At 39.7% G+C, this 20,112-nt stretch overlaps 1 protein-coding gene across 1 annotated transcript in view; it reads right to left on the bottom strand.

The window, feature by feature from the left end:
* The window catches only part of CLVS1 (clavesin 1), a 109,526-nt gene that overhangs the window by 71,620 nt on the left and 17,794 nt on the right, over nucleotides 1-20,112 (bottom strand). Inside the window, exon 3 of the mRNA XM_026841994.1 lies at nucleotides 1,986-2,160. Within this exon, the coding sequence (XP_026697795.1) occupies nucleotides 1,986-2,160 (175 nt within the window). The remainder of the gene's footprint in view (nucleotides 1-1,985; nucleotides 2,161-20,112) is intronic.

The raw sequence follows: 20,112 nt of genomic DNA, 5'->3' as shown, positions 1-20,112 counted from the left end.
GGTCTTGCCTGCATTTCAACTACATTTTACATAAATTTTACATTAGGATAGTGGTAGTTCTTTTAAAATAATAATAGAATGAAGTCTTAATGAAAGTACTTCAACAGTGACAGTGAAAGCCAAAAAAAAAACCCACCCCTAAAAAATCCCTACCAACAGCGCTTGCTAAATATGTGCTTTATAAGCATGATTGACTTGCTTCTAAACCTGGTAAATCAGAGTGTGCATCACAACTCTTACAACTCATCAAGCCCGACCAGTGGTTAGAAAAGTCTAGTACATGTTACCCCAATTTGTACTTTTTAGGGAGAGCTGTATTTCTACTTATGATGAAGACAACAGTCACTTTAAATGAGAAATTAAATGCCCACCCACCAACAAGAAAAGCAGCCTCCTTAAATTGTCCAGCACAAGATGTCAGGCTAATGACACAACCATGAGATCAGTTTTAGTACTCCCAGACTTTGGTATGTTCAGAAACATACTGTTGTCAACAACTAAATAAACTGTAGGCAGGCAAGCCGGCAGTGCCATGGTCAGGAATCAGATGGGATGAAGGTTGGACTGGCCTCTTACTAGAGAGTTGGAAGTGCAAAATTTGGCTAGGCACAAAGACACCTTGCTAGAATTTCGTTTCCTTATGAGTGTCACTTGGCTTTATCTTCCTTTTGACTGGAGGGTTTTTTTGAACCACAGAATGTTGCTCTGTGAAGGAAGGCAAATGACATGATAGTATCAGCAGGAGAAGATAAAGTATTGTCCTAGGGACTAGTTGCGCAGCTTGACTTTCTAATTTGTTAGAATAGATGAAAATTCTCCACAACAGGCTTAAAACTGCAGGCGGATTTTTCTATTTCATTTCTGAATAATAACATAGAGATAGTAATGATCTAATTGTAGACAATTTGTTAGTCAAAAAATGAGTTGAACAAATTGTTCTTTCTAGTGTATGAGTTTAAGTTCAGATACGCACTCATCGGGAAAGATTATTCCTGAGGTATTTATGACTGGAGGATACCTGAAAAGTACTAAAAATGAAATGGAAAAACAATGACTTACAAAATGTCTCCTTTTAAGTATGGAACTACATGAAACATGTGGTCCTTGAACAACCTGGTTTAAGATTAAGTCAGCCCTGCTTTGAGCAGGGGCTTGGACAAGGTGATCTCCAGTGATTTCCAACTTAAACAGTTCTTGGATACTGTCAAAAGCCCACGGTTAATAAGGTTGTATCAGAGTACTTCAGACCTAAAAATCCTTCTCAGGTCTAACATCAGTGGTGGGCTCAGACTCTTGTGGAAAGGACTGAAGTCCTTTCTGTGCACCACAGTTTATCCTCATCCTCAGCTTGTCTCATCAGGCCCCAGGTGCATTACCGTCACTTTCCACTTAAACCCATGACAGCACATGGTTCTAGCTTGCTCCTATTTATTTGCAAACACCAAGTGGATGCGCAGCCCATGAACAGTCTGAGCCATAATGTAACAGGATCCTGTGTGACAAATTAAGGCAGTCAGAATGAGGACACAACAGGGAGCCTGTCCTTACTCTTCCTCATTTCCCTCCAACACAAATCCACGACATCACCCTTCCATCTGCTAAGGGAGCTGGTCCCTTCTCCTGCCTCCCTCTCTCTGCATACAGATGTGCTTGCATGTGGGCTGCACACTCCAGAAGGCAGACACTGCTGGATTTTAATCCCTCTGAATCCTCTGATGGATTAAACCTCAAATCTCTAACCGTCCTTCTTAATGCTGCAGTAAGTAACACACATACAGTTTACACTGATTTACAGCTGAAATAAAAGCCAAAGACAGTTAAAAAGAAACGTCTGAAAATCAATCTATATGCTGTGAGTAGAAGGGACACTAAAACATTCTGGATTATTTTCTCCCACCATTCTTCACCCTGCCCAGTGCCTGCTGAGGCAAAATCGCTAGCTGCAGCAATAAAAGTTGCAGGTACATGTATTACTTTCCACCTACCTGTAACCCTTCAATGGCCAGTTTGAGGATAGATGGCGTAAGCTTGGAGGCTTGTTTGAAGGAGAAGTTACTCCAATCTATAATTAGAATGAAGCCATTTATCTGAAGCTCCTGATCTTCGATGAGCACTTCCAAGGAGAGTAGGATAGCCCGAAGTATATCTATGAAGGAGTTCCTAAAACCAAAGCAGAAAAAACAAAGCAGAAAAAAAAAAAAAAAAAAAAATAAAAAAAATCAGTGGTTGCAGTTATCTTCAAACCTCAAGATATTGAGCTTTGCTGTGAATGGGACATGAGCAAGGGATGATGATTTGTTTTGGTAAAACTCTTCCAAAAAGAGAGTTGTTTCAGAGGTATCACTAACGTGGTCCCACTCTGAAAGTCACATGCCTCTGTTTGATGTGGTGAGTCCTGCACACTGGTGGACAAAATAAACCCTGAGTTAGACCTTTTCAATTCTTCTGGCATTTCTTACAATAGATATTAGCTAAGCTATTCTGGGAAAATATTTGTCTGTGGAGAAATCATAGAATGGTTTATGTTGGAAGGGACCTTAAAGATCATCTAGTTCCAACCCCCCTGCCATGTTCAAGGACACCTTCCACTAGACCAGGTTGCTCAAAGCCCCATCCAGCCTGTCCTTGCACACTGCCAGGGATGGAGCATCCACAACATCTCTGGGCAACCTGTTCAGCATCTCACCACCCTTACAGTAAAGAATTTCTTCCTTATATCTAATCTAAATCTACCCTCTTCCAGTTTAAATTTGTTACCCCTTGTCCTATCACTACACTCCCTGATCAAGAGTCTGCCTCCATTTTTCCTGTAGCCCCCTTTAAGTACTGGAAGGCCACTATAAGGTCTCCCTGGAGCCTTCTCTTCTCTAAAATTAACAACCTGGACTCTCTCAGCCTGTTCTCAAAAGGAAGGTGCTCCAGCCCCGTTATCATCTTCATGGCCCTACTTTGGACTGCAGGTGGTGTCTCACAAAAGTGAAGTAAAGGGAGAGAATCACTTCCCTTGACCTGCTGGCCACACTTCTCTTGATGCAGTCCAGGACACGGTCAACTTTCTGGGCTGCAAGCACGCATGGCTGGCTTATAGTTTTCCATCTACCGGTACCCCCAAGTCCTTCTCCTCAGGGCTGCTCTAAACCCACTCATCACCCAGCCTGTATTTGTGCTTGGGATTGCCTTGATCCATGTGCAGGACCTTGCACTTTGCCTTGTTGAACTTCATGAGGTTTGCACAGATCCACCTCTCAAGTCAGTCAAGGTCCCTCTGGATGGAACATCCCTTCCCTCCAGTGTGTCAACTGCACTGCAAAGCTTGGTCTCATCACCAGACTCACGGAGGGTGCAGTCAACCCTACTGTCCATGTTGCCAACAAAGATGTTAAACAGCGACAGTCCCAATACCAGCCCCTGAGGAATGCCAGTCATCACTGCTTTCCACTTGGACATCGAGCTGTTGACCACAACTCTTTGAGTGCGACCATCCAGCCAATTCCTTATCCACCAAGTGGTCCATCCACCAAACCCATGCCTCCAATTTAGAGACAAGGATGTCATGTAGGACAGTGTCAAAAGCTTTGCGCAAGCCCAGGTAGATGATGTCAGTTGCTCTTCCCATATCCATCAACACTGTAACCCTGTCATAGAAGGACACCAGATTTTTCAGGCATGATTTGCTCTTAGTGAAGCCATGGACACCAGCTATCAGTTTAAATCCTTGCTCCTCTGGATATACATCACCTTTTTATTGTTTGTTTGAGGTTTTTTGTCCCCTTATTTTCTTTCTGTTCTAAAGAAGAAAATCAGAAAAGGAAATAAATCAGCCTGATATTAATAAAAATGGTATTGTTACAGCTAGGCTCCCTGGCTTCCTGCTTGAGTGGAGGGAATGTTCCAAGGCTTTGCACAATAAAGTTTGACTGTTACCTTTTTTCTGCAAACCAGATGCAACATGGGAAATATCTGCATCCACTCAAAGGGGAACCCCTTATTAGTTAGCAGCTACCAATAAGCTGACTGCAAGGCTTCCTTCAGCTCTGGGAGAAAAAATAGAAACCATGGAGGCCCTGAAGGAGATGGCAAGTGACAGAGAAGAAAATGTTGAAATGGTTTCTTTAATGTGGAAGTCTGTACTGGGAAGCCTCAGCCACTCTCTACTTCCGTCTCATGCATTTTACAAAAGTGTGTTGGAAAATTTGATGACTTATTCCATACTCTACTTAATAACTTATTCTACTTATTCCAGCTGAGTAAACTGAATCAGACACTCTCATCATCTGTCTTTCCCATTAAGATGATTTACAAACAACAGATTCTTCTAGAGAACAACAAACAAGTAAAGCTTCAGAAAGTACAGCTTAACCTTCTGTAAAATGAAATTGTAACACACTGATATTGAGGTCTGCTTTACTTCTGCTTAATTCTCAAATTTTGATGAGATCTGAGGTCTATTATAAGGAAGGCTCCCACCATGTTCTCCCATGGAGATTTTAATTTAATTCTTTTCTGCTGTTTTCTTTAATTTAAAACAAGCCATCTAAGTCTACAAGAGCGTTGTTTCAAATTCTGCCTGAGAGAAAAAAAACCTATGTGCAGTCAAAACAAACTTTTTTTCTACTGTCAAGACCTCTACCCCTCAGTGGCAGCAACACATGATGAATTTCTATTAGAAGTAAATGGTGAAGTGTTTCTTATTCTTTCTCTTTTCTGTCAGCAGGTTTCAAGTGGAAATGTACTTTCTTTCTCTAAAGACACAGTCCCTTGAAAAAGTTGTTTCTGAACTGTGCCTCTGCCTAAGTTAGAAGCTTCTCTGAAGTGTAATTGCTAAGGCAACTTGCAGTACATAGAGCTTACAGATATTTAACTTTGTTGCTACTGGATGCCAGAACACCCCTCCCTCATTTGGAGTAACAGGACAACATTGACCTTTCCAAATTGTATGGGGACGCTGTGCTAACCAGACAAACTGAAGGAGTACTTTCCTTAACAATGTAAGGTGAAGACATATCAATTGGATTGTCAACTGACATTTATTTTTAGTCTAGATTTATTTCAAAAAACTGTGGTATGAATATACTACCCACTTCCCAGCTGAAATGAGTGATGACTTTCAAACGGTAGCATCAAATTATTAGACTTTCAGTGATGAAAAAAAGCGATTGAACCCCTAGATCATATCTACTTAATATATCCTACACTACCCAGCTCTATTCATGGGGGTCAGCGTTCTACAAGAACTGCCCTGTGGAAGCTCCCAGAGGTATGCAGTTGCTCCAAAAGTATCCTCACACACATGCCAGGCTTCTCTACTCGCTTGTTGGTATCTACACAGAATGATATCATTAATGGATGGGATTTCTGGATAGACTGGGGAAGATGGACTAATCCAGAGCTTGATTCAATCCCACAGTTGCAAATCTTAAAATGAAGCTTAGTATTACTGTTATTATTAACAGTATTATTAACTTGTATTACTGAAGGTGAGAAAACAAGGACACAATGTGATAAGAAAGGATTTCATGCTTCTTTTGTGGGAAGAAGTTTCCTTAATAGAACATTCAAAATCATATTCATTATCCTGCTACCTCTGATGCTTTTAAATGTTATGTACTGATTTCAGTAGGGCTGTATGGAAATGGTGCATACCAGTTATCTTCTGTAATACACTTAAACTCTAAATCACAATGAAATATTTCATTTGATTGAGCACAAAATCTTCCTCTCGGACTCTTTACTGAGGAATTCCAATCTTTGTGTGTCTAATTTATAGACACACAATAAATTACCGGGTTGTCAAACAATTAGTCATCTGCACTTCCCTGTACTTCCAAGTAGAAAATACTTGTCTGGAAGATATGGTACCCAGTTTCCTTAGTGTGTAACTAATCTGGATGTCCCCTGCCCATATCCCTGCCTCCCTCTATGTATTTGTAGTTTTAAGACATGATGTAGGAAATAACTCAAAATTAACACAAGGACATTTTTCTGATAAGTACAAGGAGACATGAAAGCAGCACACAAGTCCTCCAGGTGGGCTGTCTGCAGGCACACTGTTTTGTGAATGCAGGGCCTGGATAAAAATCAGACAGAGTGCCACTTGAGGCCAAAGCCCTCTGCTCCCTAATCTTGAGGCTTTGAGACAAATCATTCAGCTGTGTGACTGATTTGCATCCAAATCATTTTCTATGCATGAACACAGAACCACTTTCTATTAGTCCATCTCTTTTGTTCCTTTGCTTAATGTTCCCTTCCCTACTCCAACCAAAAAAAAAAAAAAAAAAAAAAAAAAAGTGAAATAAATTACTGTTACACAAAGGGAAATGTGTAAGGTGCTGTAAGGATTCAACATGGAGCCTACTGAAGTGAGCCACTAATGAGTTACAAAAGATTTGCACAAGCCCCAGAAAGACAAAAAGGAGGGGGGAGAGTGTCTATCTGCCTTGGCTGAACGGAAAGGTACCACAAAAGAGGCTCATCAAATATCCTTTGGAAAATGGGAAGTTAGCCCAACAGAAGCTAGTGATAAGGAACAATAATGTAAAACAAAAATGAAGATGGTTTAGCTGAGGGATTTGGTGGGGAGATTAGCCAAAGGCATAACATGAAAATAAATAAGAAGAAATTACTTAATTATAAGAGGTGTAAGCAGGCTGTGAGAGAATCAAAAGGCTCAGTGGAGTACCAGGGTGCAATGGGAACAATTAAAGGGGATAAAGACATTGCAGGGAAATTAAATGATCTATTTGCATGTCTCTGCCACCAGTCGTTTCGAAGAGATACATGGTTAATAAAGCTGAGGGACGGTTGGAAAATAAGGGGTCAAATAAGACACACTGCAAAGAAGTGATACATTTTGAAGAAGATGGCATCAGTAAAGGCTTTTGACATTGTCTGAAGAGTTAAGCAGTCTCTGTTTTAAGTATGCTAGTGAAATTAATTGGATTATTCAGATGGTTAAATGTATGAACATACAGAAGTACTGACAGCTGAAGACATTAAGATTGTCTGGTAGTAAGCAAAACCAAGCTGTCACTAAAAATCCTGACTGTCCCACAAGACAGCAGACTAACAAAGTTTGGACCAGTGTCATTATCTTGGCAGTTGCTGACAACTTGCCTTAACATTCCTATGTTTGTATGAGCTAAGAGCTTCTCTCCTATAGTACTTAAAAAGGTGACCAAAGCTGAGTAACATTTAGCAAGCTGCAAACATTACATAGATACAAATTAGGTAAGAGACCACATCTCACTTTGTTCCCTCCCCACACAATAAATCACCAACAGAAAGCAGAAATGCTCTCTTAGCTTCTAATAGGGAGAGAGCTGGCACTGCCGTGCAAGGAGGATTCTCACTGGGAGTAAAGCACAGAAGAGGAAGAGGAAAGAAGAAGGGCCAGAAAAATATCTTCATGTTGCCCCAAATTATGAGCTAATCAAAGCTGAAGAAGCTGGCCGCACCTTGAATACTGTGTTCAGTTTTGGGTCACTCGCTACAAGAAAGACACTGAGATGCTGGACCAAGTCCAAAGGAGAACAACAAAGATGGTGAAGGGTCTAGAGCACAAGTCTTATGAGGAACAGCTAAGGGAACTGGGCTTGTTTAGTCCAGAGAAAAGGAGGCTCAGGGGAAACTTTATTGCCCTCTACAACTACCTGAAAGGAGGTTATATCGAGGTGGGTGTCAGTCTCTTTTCCCAAGTACAAGTGATAGGACAGGAGGAAATGGCCTCTAATTGCACCAGGGGAGGTTTAGATTGGATATTATAAAAAATTTCTTCACCAAAAGGTTTGTCAAGCACTGGAACAGGCTGTCCAGGGAAGTGGTTTAGTCACCATCATTGAAGGTGTTTAAAAGATGTGTAGCGGTGGCACTTTGGGACACGGTTTAGTGGTGGACTTTGCAGTGTTAAGTTTACAGTTGGACTCAATGATCTTAAAGGTCTTTTCCAAACTAAATGATTCTATGAAAGGCTTAGAAAGGAAGACATGAACAACACAACAGGTCAATGCTGGTGGAGGAGGGAGAACCCAGGAAGGAACTTTTTTAATTGTTCTCACACACAGCCAAGTTACACTGTTCATGGAAAAACCCTCAGAATCCAGTCAGCACTGGGTTTTGAACCACTGTTCGTAAATCATACAAAGTAATTTATTTTAGGAGATTAAATTCTCCTTTCTGCTCATGAAGTATTGATAAGAAAGTCTCAAGTTCCATTAATGTGTTCTTAGAAAACATCTGGGTTTTTTAACGAATATATTTATTTTAGGAATTTCAAACTCATCTCTGCTTAAAAAAACACTCAAAATTAGTGACCTACAGTCCTTGGGGATTCATGTCTTGATTCAAACTCATGATCATGAGTAGCTACCCTGTCTCTCTGTCATCAGAGGGAAATAGCAGTCAGTGTCCAAGCGCTGCAAGTCCTAATCTTCATGTTTTATGACTTATGTGAAGAAAGGCCCCTTATAGGAACCCCACACAAGACAGGGCAGACCTTGGCTGAAGAATAACCAGGAAGAATAACTGCAGAATCGTGAATAACCATGACGACTCACTTGACTAATCCTGCACCAGAGAAGATGAACAGTCACACAGAGGAGCTCACAGCTGACTCATGTGCTGAAAAGGGCTTGTTTGTCTCATCTGTCTGAGGTCTGAATAGCACATATGTGCACAGAAATTAGCAAGGCTTGTCTCCAATTCACAGAGAAAATGGGTTGCATTCACAGCAACTGTTCACAGCAAATATTTTGACCAGTCGTGGGTAACCTTCTTCATAGAACAATTCAAAGCCATTTAAACTCATTAGATGCAAGATATGAATAATTCACCAGCACAGAAACTGGAGAAATTCTCACACAAAAATATGAGATTTTTTTCTTATTTTGTAGGGTACCAACCCCTTCTTTGTCGTGCTCGAGTTACAGATTTTTTTTTCTCCGTAGAACCAGAATATATGCACATAGAACTCCTACTGAGTAAAACACAGGTTGCATCAATTTAATGTTATATCTCCAAATTATTCTTCTGTCACATCCAGTGTAGCTATCTTTGGTTGTTCCAGTATGTCAGCTTCAGACAGTCATCTCTCCTGTTTTGTGATGAAAAGATAGCAAGTTTTTCCCCACAGCATCTGTGTAAGTCTAAAAATAAAATTTCCAAGTAACTTTACATCCAGGATAACAAGCAAGATAGACAAATGTACTGACTTTTTTTTTTTTTTTCCTCAGAAGTGCTTAGTCCAACAATGCACTGGATACAAAGAATAGCACAGACTAAGCTGAATCCTGAACTCTATATAACAACATTAGAAATCCACTGCTTAGCTTATAACTGAATGGAGGCCAGCCACCCACAGATATCTGGCTGGCTTTGAATTCCTGCTTGGAGTGAGCTGGAAGCCTCTGCCTTTGTCAGTGAAGGGGAAATGTACCAGCCTGCAGAAAGAAACTACATCAGTTTATTCTTTTATCATGCAAAAATTGCCTCTCAGTGGCTTTCTTAAAGATATAAAAATATTCCCCTTGTTATATTTCTGCTGGAGATTCTTCTATATACAAGTATTACGAGGTTTTTTGCTGTCACTTTCCGCTTCAGTTGAACTCCATAGCAACCAATAGCCCCTGAATTACATGCTCCACATTCAAGTCTGCGTTGATCTCCTCCTACATACACTCATTCATACTGTGGGCACCGTTATCAAATGAATACTTTGTCCGTGATCTTAATGTAACTGTGCAAGAACCCTTTCTATGTGTGAATTGTCTGAAAAACAGGGACCTCTGCAGCCCCTGCGATTAGGGAAGGAGAATGCAGGTGATGGGGCTCTTTGGAGCCCCGGCAGGACCAGCTTCCAGCAAAGACCTACACAGGCGAATGGGGAAGTGACATCTGCTCTTCCCTTTGCCTCAGCCCAGGGAAGTGTCACACCATTTAGCAGAGAATCAGCCCAAGATAAAGAATAGAATTGTTACACTCCCGAGAGCTTAAAAAAAATCTCTCCCTGAGCTCTCCAGAAACTTGATCTCAAATTAAGCAGGCAACCAACTGCAACCTTTCACAGCACAAGATCAGCAACTGCTCAGGACTCCATGTGGGTGCAGTGGGGCAGCCCAGCCACCGGGCTAATGCCTTGGCTGGGCTCCGGTCAGAGCACTCAGTGATGTGCAGGGTGAAGACTCTCAGAGGTAGTGTGCAGCTCTGCTTTGCAGCCTGCTGCTGTATGGGAAATGAGAACTGAATTTCGGGTGCAATATGACTGCTCCTTTGGCTGTGGATTTGTTTTATTCCTTCAGGAATTAAGTATTTCTGAGCTACACACTGGTGATTTTCTTGCCTTTTAGTACGCAGATCAATGTCATGCTTGCACACTGCATATTTCTTTGTTGAGGAGGAGTAAGTGACAATCACAGGTAGTGTGTTGATACAGTGGAAATTATTAAAAGCCCTACACTACAACCACTAAATGCAATCAATAAATCAATTCAACAAAGCCACTGTGGTAATTTGCCTAGATAGTCCCAAATGCAATGTCCTCTGCAAGGAACATGAGGAAGATGGACAAAGTGTACATCCCAGCATGAGCACAATCAGAGAGTCCATGGTGGTTTCAGATTAGTGGTCTCCAGTGTAAGAAATTTAGGAGATGACACATGGGAACAGACTGATGGTCACAGCTCAGGATACTGTTTGAGAGGTAGTTTTTAATCTCACATCGTGGTTTTACCAATGTTGTGATACTGTTCCCTCAAAGTACAGCTGTAGTAATAATGAACAAAATGTATGCTGGTGCAAGAATGCCTTGTGGTTAGAAGCATTATGCCTGGTGACCTCTGTTTTATTTTTTTCTGTGTGCTTGCACAGCCTTGGCACAAATGGCACAACTGGTTCAGTCAGTTTTCTCTGTGTGATTCCACTATATCCTCTCTAGCTATATCTTCACCTCATCGTCAACATCTTTCCATTTGAAATAGCCCTGGACTTTTTGCTCCTTCCTGATGCAATTACTTCACTTGTTCACAATGCTAATGAATTCCTTTTATTGCTTTTTTTTTTTTTGGACAGTTAAATTTTTTACATCCCCTTCTTTCTGAGATAATACAAAGTGAACTCAGTATTCAAGGTGAGTTTGGAATATCAGCATACATAAAAAAATGTTATGTTTTCCTATTTGTTCTCCATCTCATTCTTAATGCAGCCTAACATCTAATTAACTTTTCTGACCACTACTGCACAATAAGTACACTTATTAATTGTGCTGTCCATAACGACCTGATGCTTTTCTTAAAAGGTTAAAAGTAATTGAAAACCCAGAAGGAACTGCATAAAGTTAAGAGAGAATAAAGGATCTGCATACAAGATGTGGCCACATATTAAAATCCAACATGTTCTTGCACTGCACTTAGAGTTCTTTGCATTATAAATGCTGCTTTTCTAGGTCATTATAGAGTTTTCCACCATTTTTGCTAATCTTTACTGAACTACACAACTTTCATTTACTTTCTGTCTATCACCACCTACCTCACCTACATCTGCCAAAAGAATATTACTGCTGGGCATTATGATAACATAATTTTGCCTCTTACAAATCCTATTCTTTGCCTCAAGTATCAGGGACACTTTCATGTGCAAGGCGAGAGTTCACCCATATATTTATTAACTTTTCTGAAAATACTTTAATCCAAACTTCACAAGAAGATTTCTTTTTTTTTAATTAGATAACTAAATGGTATGCTTACATATTTTACCTTAGACAATTTCAACAGTATTTTCTAACTGTTCCTTTGGTTGCAACCAGTCATTCTTACAGCAGCCCTCGATGATTATTAGATCAAATAATAAAGTTAAATTCAAATAACTACTCACCAATGTATATATTCTGCAAGTGCTGAGTTCAGAACTACAAAAGTCATGTTATTGCTTGTGGATATTCAAACAGCACCTGGTTACTCACAAAACACTCATCAGTCCAGAGAGCTTTGAAAAATGTAGCAGAGTGCCTGAAAGTGAAATCAGAAACTCACTTTTCTCTACCTCTGTTGGAAAGTTTAACTGTTCAGCTAAGAAGCAGACTTATTCTGTGTGCTTGAAATTGCAGTAATAAACTTTCAGCTGGTAAGATGACAATGAACCCAAAAGGTATGCCTGAACACCTCTTTCCTTCTAGTACTTAGGCTGAAATTTCTGTGAAGCTCTAAGGCCAGAGAGAAATCTCGTCCGTCTGAAATTTTTAGCGCCACAAATAGTGTACAATCAGTGTGCTTGTCAGCTGAGAGTCAAAACTTGCCTGTAAAAGCAGCCCGTATTTGGAAAAATATTCTGCTGAAGAGTCACTTTTTCTTGTGTATGGAATTATGGAAGGTACACTTGCTTCTACAGGCTGAAAAAAAAGTCAGAACAAACCATAGGAAAACTGGAAAATTTAGTCCAGATTGTCAAGAGCAGTTTGCATCAGGGTCAAGGAATGACATCTATCCAGTAGGAAGAGCAGACCTGAGGTGATCATGGTGAAAAGCCACAGTAACTGAGACCAAGTTATGGGTAGTACCCTGTACGTGAAATTCCAGACACTGTGTATGAAGATAACAGTCATGCAGTACTATGTTCCTAAAAAAAACTCGTAACATATTATAAAAAGAAAAATACAACATCTCAGTGGACTTTATTAAGGCAGCATGACATCCTCCTTGGTCTGTGTGAAATGAATGCACATATAGAGACTGACTGTTGGAGACCTCACAGCCATAGTATGTCTAGAAATGGTTCAAATGAAGATGGTGGAAAATGGTTTATGTATCTTCACTGGCAAGATCATGCTGTGGTAGTAATGTGTATCTCCACATAAAGGTTTATAAAATAGTTCTAATATCACCAGATGGTATAATGGACAGTCAGAGAGACCATGTTTTATTTCTCCTTTTGGGAGGAATGAAAGCAAAAAGCAGAGCAGGTATGGGCAGTGAGCAGCAATGCCACCAGTGAAAACAAAGACATAATTTGCAAAGAAAGCAGTCAGAAACACCACAGTATCTAGACTTACAACCTCTCTCCAGTAAAAATGGAATTTTAACTATCATAATATAGAGGATGATAAAAAATGATTATGTTATCAAAAAGCTTGGAGAAGCTCAGTGGTCCCTATGCCTGTCTGGTGGAGAGCATATCAGGGTTTTGCTAGACAGCAAGAACAGACTGATGAAGCCATGTGGGATATCATCACCAAAGAAAAATAATCAAAGCTGAAACTCTTCAGAGATATTAGGTAAGAGTTTATCAAGACATGAGAAGACGTGTCAAAAAATAGAAACACAAGTATATCTTAGTAAACACTAAAATGGCTATTCAATCAGGCAAATAAGCATTTACCTATGGTTATTCCTGTACTTAAATCTAGGCAGCGAAAGTGGCAGATGTTAAAAAGATGTACAAAATTGATGTTAGTCACAAAAAGTGTTATAAATTATTTTAGTTGGAGTCCTTCAAGGCCAATAAAAGACAGACATGAAAATATTCTAATCATTTCTTATAAGCAAATGAAAAGATGTGTCAAGCATTATATATCAAAGAGGTTTCCCACTGGAACAATAGGCAACTTTGATATAGCTGACAAGATAGAAGAACTTAATATTATTGATGTAGAAATGATCATTTGGGAACTCAAAACAGATGCCATGAAGATTCATAAGACAGAGTTCTAGGAAAAATTAACTGCAGATCTCTTCAGAAACAATGATGAAGAAAATTCGCTATAATGATTCAGCTGAGCAGGGGAGAAAGACCAGAAAAAAATGAACCTGTGTAGGTTTATGGAATAGAGAAGACTGTTAAAAGTGTATGGGATCGTGGTACTACCAGCCACAAAGAAACTGCTTTGCACAGTTACACTGAAAAGGATACGCAGTGCCATGAATCTCAAGAAATATGAGCAGTTTTCACCATAGCCAGTTTTGAGTGGATCATATTTCATGCAACTTCACAAAAGAAACTGAAGGACTGAGTAGCAACAACTGTTTCCCCTAAGAAACCATATCTGTAGAAGACTCCAGACTTTACAGAGTCTTTAACAAGATCAAAATGCGATGTGATCCAACCAACAGTAAGGAGCCTGGTCAAATGTTACCAGTGGAATTAAGAAAAGGTATATCTTCTTATTCACATTCTCCAGTTTTGCCTCAGCCTTCATTGGTTACCAGACCTCCCATGTGGAAAACAGCTGACAGAAGTTGCTTTGGGAGATCTGGTTTCCATGGACATATGACTCCCCAGTATGTCAGTCACAAAAGACTGATAACAGAATGAATTTTATAAGTAGCTAGTAGAAAGCAAAAGTTATGGAAGACACCATCAGTCTGAATCATACCACACTGCAGTAGAAACCCTAGGAATTTAATTCTATAGGCAGCATGAATGACAACTGCTTCTGTAATGACTCCAGCGAGTGAGGCAATTGCTCCTTTTGAAATGGAATTACTGAATACAGAAATCAAGTATCATCAGCATTATACTGTGTAGCATTACTAGCCTTTTACTAAGTGTATTTTTGTATGGATGACAGCAATGGAGAAAAAGAGGTCTGCCTAAAGGAAGATAAAAATCATTTTCAGTTGATTTTACTACCACTTATGCAGAATAGGTTGGGTAAGTGGAACAAAAAGTGTTCAGATTCAGAGACAGCTAAAAACACCTGATGGTTCGCAAGTGAGGAAGGGAGCTTTCCTGGGATGTACGGGGTTTCTTTGGCAAAACAGTCCTTTGGAATGTTTTTTGGGTTTGAGGAGGGGGGGGGGTGTTGGCCTTGAAGTTGCAAGATATGATTTTCTGAGAGAATCGCAGGACAAAGGGAAAAGACGTGAGCCTGGAAGGACTCCCCTGAATTTTTTCCAAAGCAGCAACCTGAACAAATTAACGTAACTGGCCCAGCTCATTTAGAAATACAACAGTGTTCACACTGATTTTCTCAAAACAGGTGAAGTAATTATGGAACAAAAATATTAAAATGCAGGCTGCAAATTGAAAATTAGAAGCTGCCAGTGTTACAGTTATTCTCAAAATGTCTCCTGTACAGGATCAGTCGACAAACTAAGCTATAATAAATTTTTAACACATGATTTCAAATATCATAAACACAAAGAGAAAAATTAAACATAGTTTAAAACGCTAAGACCAGTACTTCATAATTTTTTAGTACTTCAATTTCTGTGAATGTAGTGGCTTGTAAAAAAAAAAAAAAAAGAAAAAGAAAAGAATGGACGATCTACCTGAAGTATTTAATCAATGCTTACATTTCATAATTGGGATTTGAAACCTTAAATTTCTGCAGTTAACCAAAGTTACTAATTCCATGATCTAGCAACATGAAGGCTTTATCCTGGATGGGACAGGATGGATTGACAGCAGCAGTGTGTAGTAACTGTTTAAACTGAGATCCCAAAGGTGGCAAAAATAGAACTGTGGAGCTTTGCACTGAATATATGGTAATGGTGAAAGGAAGCCCAGACTTCTATCCTCTAATTCCCTGAAGCCTGTACAATTTTTTGGTACATGCCAGTTCCCAGCAGAGCACAGATTAGTGTTGCAAGTGCAGTAAGGTCCTTGCCTTGGAGTAGCAATGTTATGTTATTTTGGCAGACAAAAAAAAGTTTTCTCAGGACTTGCCAGTGAAAAACAATTTAGGTGATTTATAAAGTATTAAAATTCAGTTGAGCTGAAAACAGAATTTCGTGTGAATTGCAACATTAGGAATTCTGAAAGAAAAGTTTTGTTAATTTCTTATTACACATGTTATCAGCAACCTCCTAAATCACTCTAACCTCTGTACAGTAAAATATACTTACATGTGCGCATGTTTAGTCTCTGCCTTCTGGCAACCACTGTTTCAAGATTTGATGATTCTGGGGGAAAGAGCTGCATTTTAGGTTTCCTAAACAACTGGAAACTGTACACTGATGATGTCCTGTTTTATACTCTTCTATTTCAATTTATATTGCTTTTTATTGTGAAGCTAATATAATTAATTCTTCTTTTTTTTTTTTTTCCACAATTCTAATAAGAATCTCACATAGTGCAGAGAATTACTGAAGAAATGTTAATTGAAGTCACTACACTACTCATTCAATTATAAATAATTGTTCATGGAGAAACACTCGTAACAATTAAGTACAGAAAATAGTAGACAGCTAAAATTTTTGTGCTTTTGAACTCAATGCACAACGATGTCCTGCCAGACCTCACAGTGATATTTGTAGGAGGCAGCTCTCAAGCCACTTAGCTGGAACATTCACGATCTTTGCTCCGAATACAGTCAATAGTGATCACTTCAGTGAAGATACAGACAGAAGGGAGGCTCTCTTTTGTCAAAAGTCAGCAAAAAAGAGGCAGAAAAAGGATCAGCAGACATTGCCACAGCACATGTAGTTACATGGCCTTGAGAAAAATACTAGAAGAAAAACTAGAAGTCCTCAACAAATAAATCGTCCCTTGTTCCTTACTTTCTCTTGTTTTCTGGAAAAGAGTTGCATGCAGTCATTAGCACAAGTTTATTTACAAAGAAGCACTGAATTTTTAATCTATTCCTTCCTGTAAAAAAACTTTATGAAAACAGAGTCACAGATAATTTTCCTTGGGATCTAAGTGGTTCGATATTAAGAAAGTAAAGGCATTGAGTGTTACCACAAACAGTTTATTGGAATAGCTGCACTTCAAAGCCTTTTTTAAAAGTAGTAATGCCTACATTTCAAGAGATGGCATTGGAGGTGCTTGTGTCCTAACAGGCAAGATATGACCTTTGGAAGATTTAATATATCAAAGCTGTGATTTGTTATCATGGGATAGCTCGTTAAAAGTGCAGGGTTTGTTAATACTACATTGGGTGTCCTTTTTTGTCTGTCACTGCCTTACAGTTTACTCTCATTGAAAGGGGAAAACCAGGCAGGGAGAGTTCATTCCTACAGATCTAATCACAGTCTTACGACACATTTGTTACAGCAGCAGAATTCATCTGCTTAAAAACAACTCTGGTACATACTTCTCTCTATTCTAGCCAATGCTTTGACTTCAAAAAAATGTTACTAAAAGGCCTTATGGCAGTATCAAAGAAAAACTACAAGTGATATAGTCTTCACAAAATGAAACCCAATATGCTGCAATTAGTTTTACTCCACAAAAACACACAAAAAGCAGAATGATTCCAGCTTCTCTGTGTGGTTTTTAGCCTGATCTGCCAGAACTCTTGCATTCAGTTGACTTAAGTTTAGTTAAGATTTTGCAATTTTAATATTAATCAACAGCGCGTAACAGTCAAGTAAATGCACTGGTTTCACTTCTGCACAAGAAGTATATTAAGCCATAAGACACTTAAGAAAATGTCTAATGTAAATCATATGAATAGTCTCACTGCTGCATTTTGTCTCCATAGTTGAATTTGTTGGGGTTGCTCACATGCATGTGAATATATACATTGCTAAATCAGGTGTTATGAAAAAAACCCTTTTCTTTGCCTTCTTGCTCTTTGGAAATGCATGAACCCTGTATGCTTTTGAAAGAATTAGGTAAGGAGGTTCCCTGGCTTCAGTCATGAAATCTCACTCATAGTTTCATGTAGGTTGGAAAACGGACTATTAGTTCACTTATTCTGACCTAGTCATGTGCCCTAGTTTTATTAAGGACCCCACAACATGATTGTAGGCATGAATTAGGCCATTTTTCATTCTAGAAGTAGGAAACTGCATGACAGCGTACAGCACTGGCACAGTGGGACCTTGTGCAAGCAGGACCTTGATGAACACCTTGCTCTCCCCTGCCTGGCCTGCAGCACTTCACCCCTGCACTCTGCCTCTCCCCGGGTCCTGACCAGAGCCTCTCCTCAGAGGACACACTAATTGAGGTACTGAGCTATAAATCATACCTGCTTCATGATGATGGGCACTTCTTCTAGCATAACTATTTAAATTTCTTTTCTTTTGTTTCATTTTGCATTATCCTGCCATGCTCACACTGGAGCAATTTGCCACATGCAGAAATGAGTCTTGTCCAAGGTTTATGTGCCCTTCTTAATGGTTTGGCACCACCAGCTTTGGCAAATGGTTGTTTTCTCAATGTACCATTACTATAGTAACACTTCTGATGTTTCTGGGTACTTCAGGATAACAAAATAATCGTGCTTTTATTGAAGATGCATTTGTAGACATTTATAGTGAGCTATAGCCTAGGCCAGACTTAGGTGTCAGCCAACATACTTATTTTCCACCATATCTTTGGGAGATATAGAGCTTGTTCAAGGGAGAAAAAAGTAAGCAAAGGGGTTTGTCTTGTGCTCCCTGGTGTAAGAGCTTGACCTGGGCTGAGGTCTCTCTGTGGGGGCCAGTTCAGGTTTCCTTCTGTATGTAAGATTAAAGAAGACCTTGTCCTCAAGACAGTAGTGTGACAAGTAGGAAATATTGAGTTATTTCTTCCCTATGTCACTGATTCACTGTCTGACTGTGAGCCCCCCATTAGGACCAGGATGCTCCAGGGAACCACCAGTGCTTCCAGCCACCAGGAAGCCCCTGACCCCCTGACAAGCTCTTCTTCATTTACTGAAGGTATTCAATGCTCCTTTTCTCTTGTCCTTTTAGATCGTAGAATTTCTAGGGTGGGGGTTAAGGCTTGCCTTTTTTTTTTTCATCCAAGTATGTTAGGATCCAGTTAATGGCTGATAGCAAAAAAATAAACAAATTCACATAGGATACTGGTTGCTGGTGAACACAATTGGTCAGTATGAGTACAATGTCTTTTAGATACATCATGCAGTAAGTTACCCAGTTCAACAGCCATGTTCTGGATTGACTGGGCAAGAGTTCTGGTGCAGCTGCATTTAAAGTCTGTACATTTTATTATGTTTGACAATCGCCTGTAGGTTATTTCCCTGCATTGTATGTTAATATAATCTTTGCTATTGACTGTCTTTCCCTGACTCTAGTGCAGCTGAATGAGATAGCACAGTAAACTCCTTGAAGTTCAAACCCACTCTACTAAGACAGTATTTTTGGCTTGGTAGGTCCAGTAGTATTCAAGAACAGCATTTAATGTCCTGGAGACTATATAGTCAACTGTGCCAGAACCATACTCCAGTGTATTTCAGAGTTACGATAAAGGTGGTTTTACTCTAATTAAATTTCCTTGAATGTAGGAATGTGACTGCTGATCTGCAGGGTAGGAAGAGCTCTGAAGGCCCTTCTTGTGCTGTTCTCCTCAACAGCAGCCACCAGGACAGGCTATGAGGCTCATGCATGGGCTGGAGCATTCCTTCCATGAACATATAACCAACACTATGTGTGCACTGAGATGTTTCACAAACAGCCACACTCAGTACTTCAGAAACTTCCTTCCAATGGAAAAATCAATGCCCCTGAAAGTAAGACAGGCACAAGGAAGAGCCCTTTCACTCACTGCATCTACATACTACTCCCAGAGCATCTGTTCATTGATACCTTCTTGAATTCTTAGCATTCCTTTTATTGGGGTCATGTCAGAAAACCCCCACTGGAGGACTATTTCTGGACAGGCTACCTACCTAGAGATTCTGCAGTTTTCTGCATCACAGATAAGCAAACAGATTCTCATCGAGCAAGAAGGCTGCAGTAGACCTTGGAGATGAGTTTTGTGACCATTATCCTCCTTAGCACACAGTGAGTAGGAGACACATCTCCACTGTGGGAAACAATGACACTGGAACACCATAAAATATCAGAACTATCCATTTTCAAATATAATAGAGGCATAAAACACCTAACAACTATTCAGAATTCCAAATGGGAAGACTCTTTTACCTAGCATTTCTTACACACAAGATATTCTGCTGGACTTTTAGATACCAGAGGTTACTGATATAATGTTTATGTTCTTAAACTGCAAGATATCTTAAAGCACCTTCTGAGTTTATCCTACTCAGAGGCTTTTGACAAAGCATAATGAGTCCTAGAAATAGGGGACAGGAAATTACCTAACAGCATCTCTTACATCTCCTGCACTGCATCATCATAGGTACTCCTAGCTTGTCTTTGACTTCTTCAGTAAAAAATTCAGTGATGAGGAGTCCACAGAGTGTCTCAGTTAACTGTTCGGGTCCTGAACCATCTT

This window comes from Athene cunicularia (assembly GCF_003259725.1).
Source record: "Athene cunicularia isolate RWA chromosome 2 unlocalized genomic scaffold, athCun1 chr2_part1, whole genome shotgun sequence".
Classification (NCBI taxonomy): Eukaryota; Metazoa; Chordata; class Aves; order Strigiformes; family Strigidae; genus Athene; species Athene cunicularia.
This window is presented reverse-complemented; position numbering and strand designations above follow the sequence as displayed.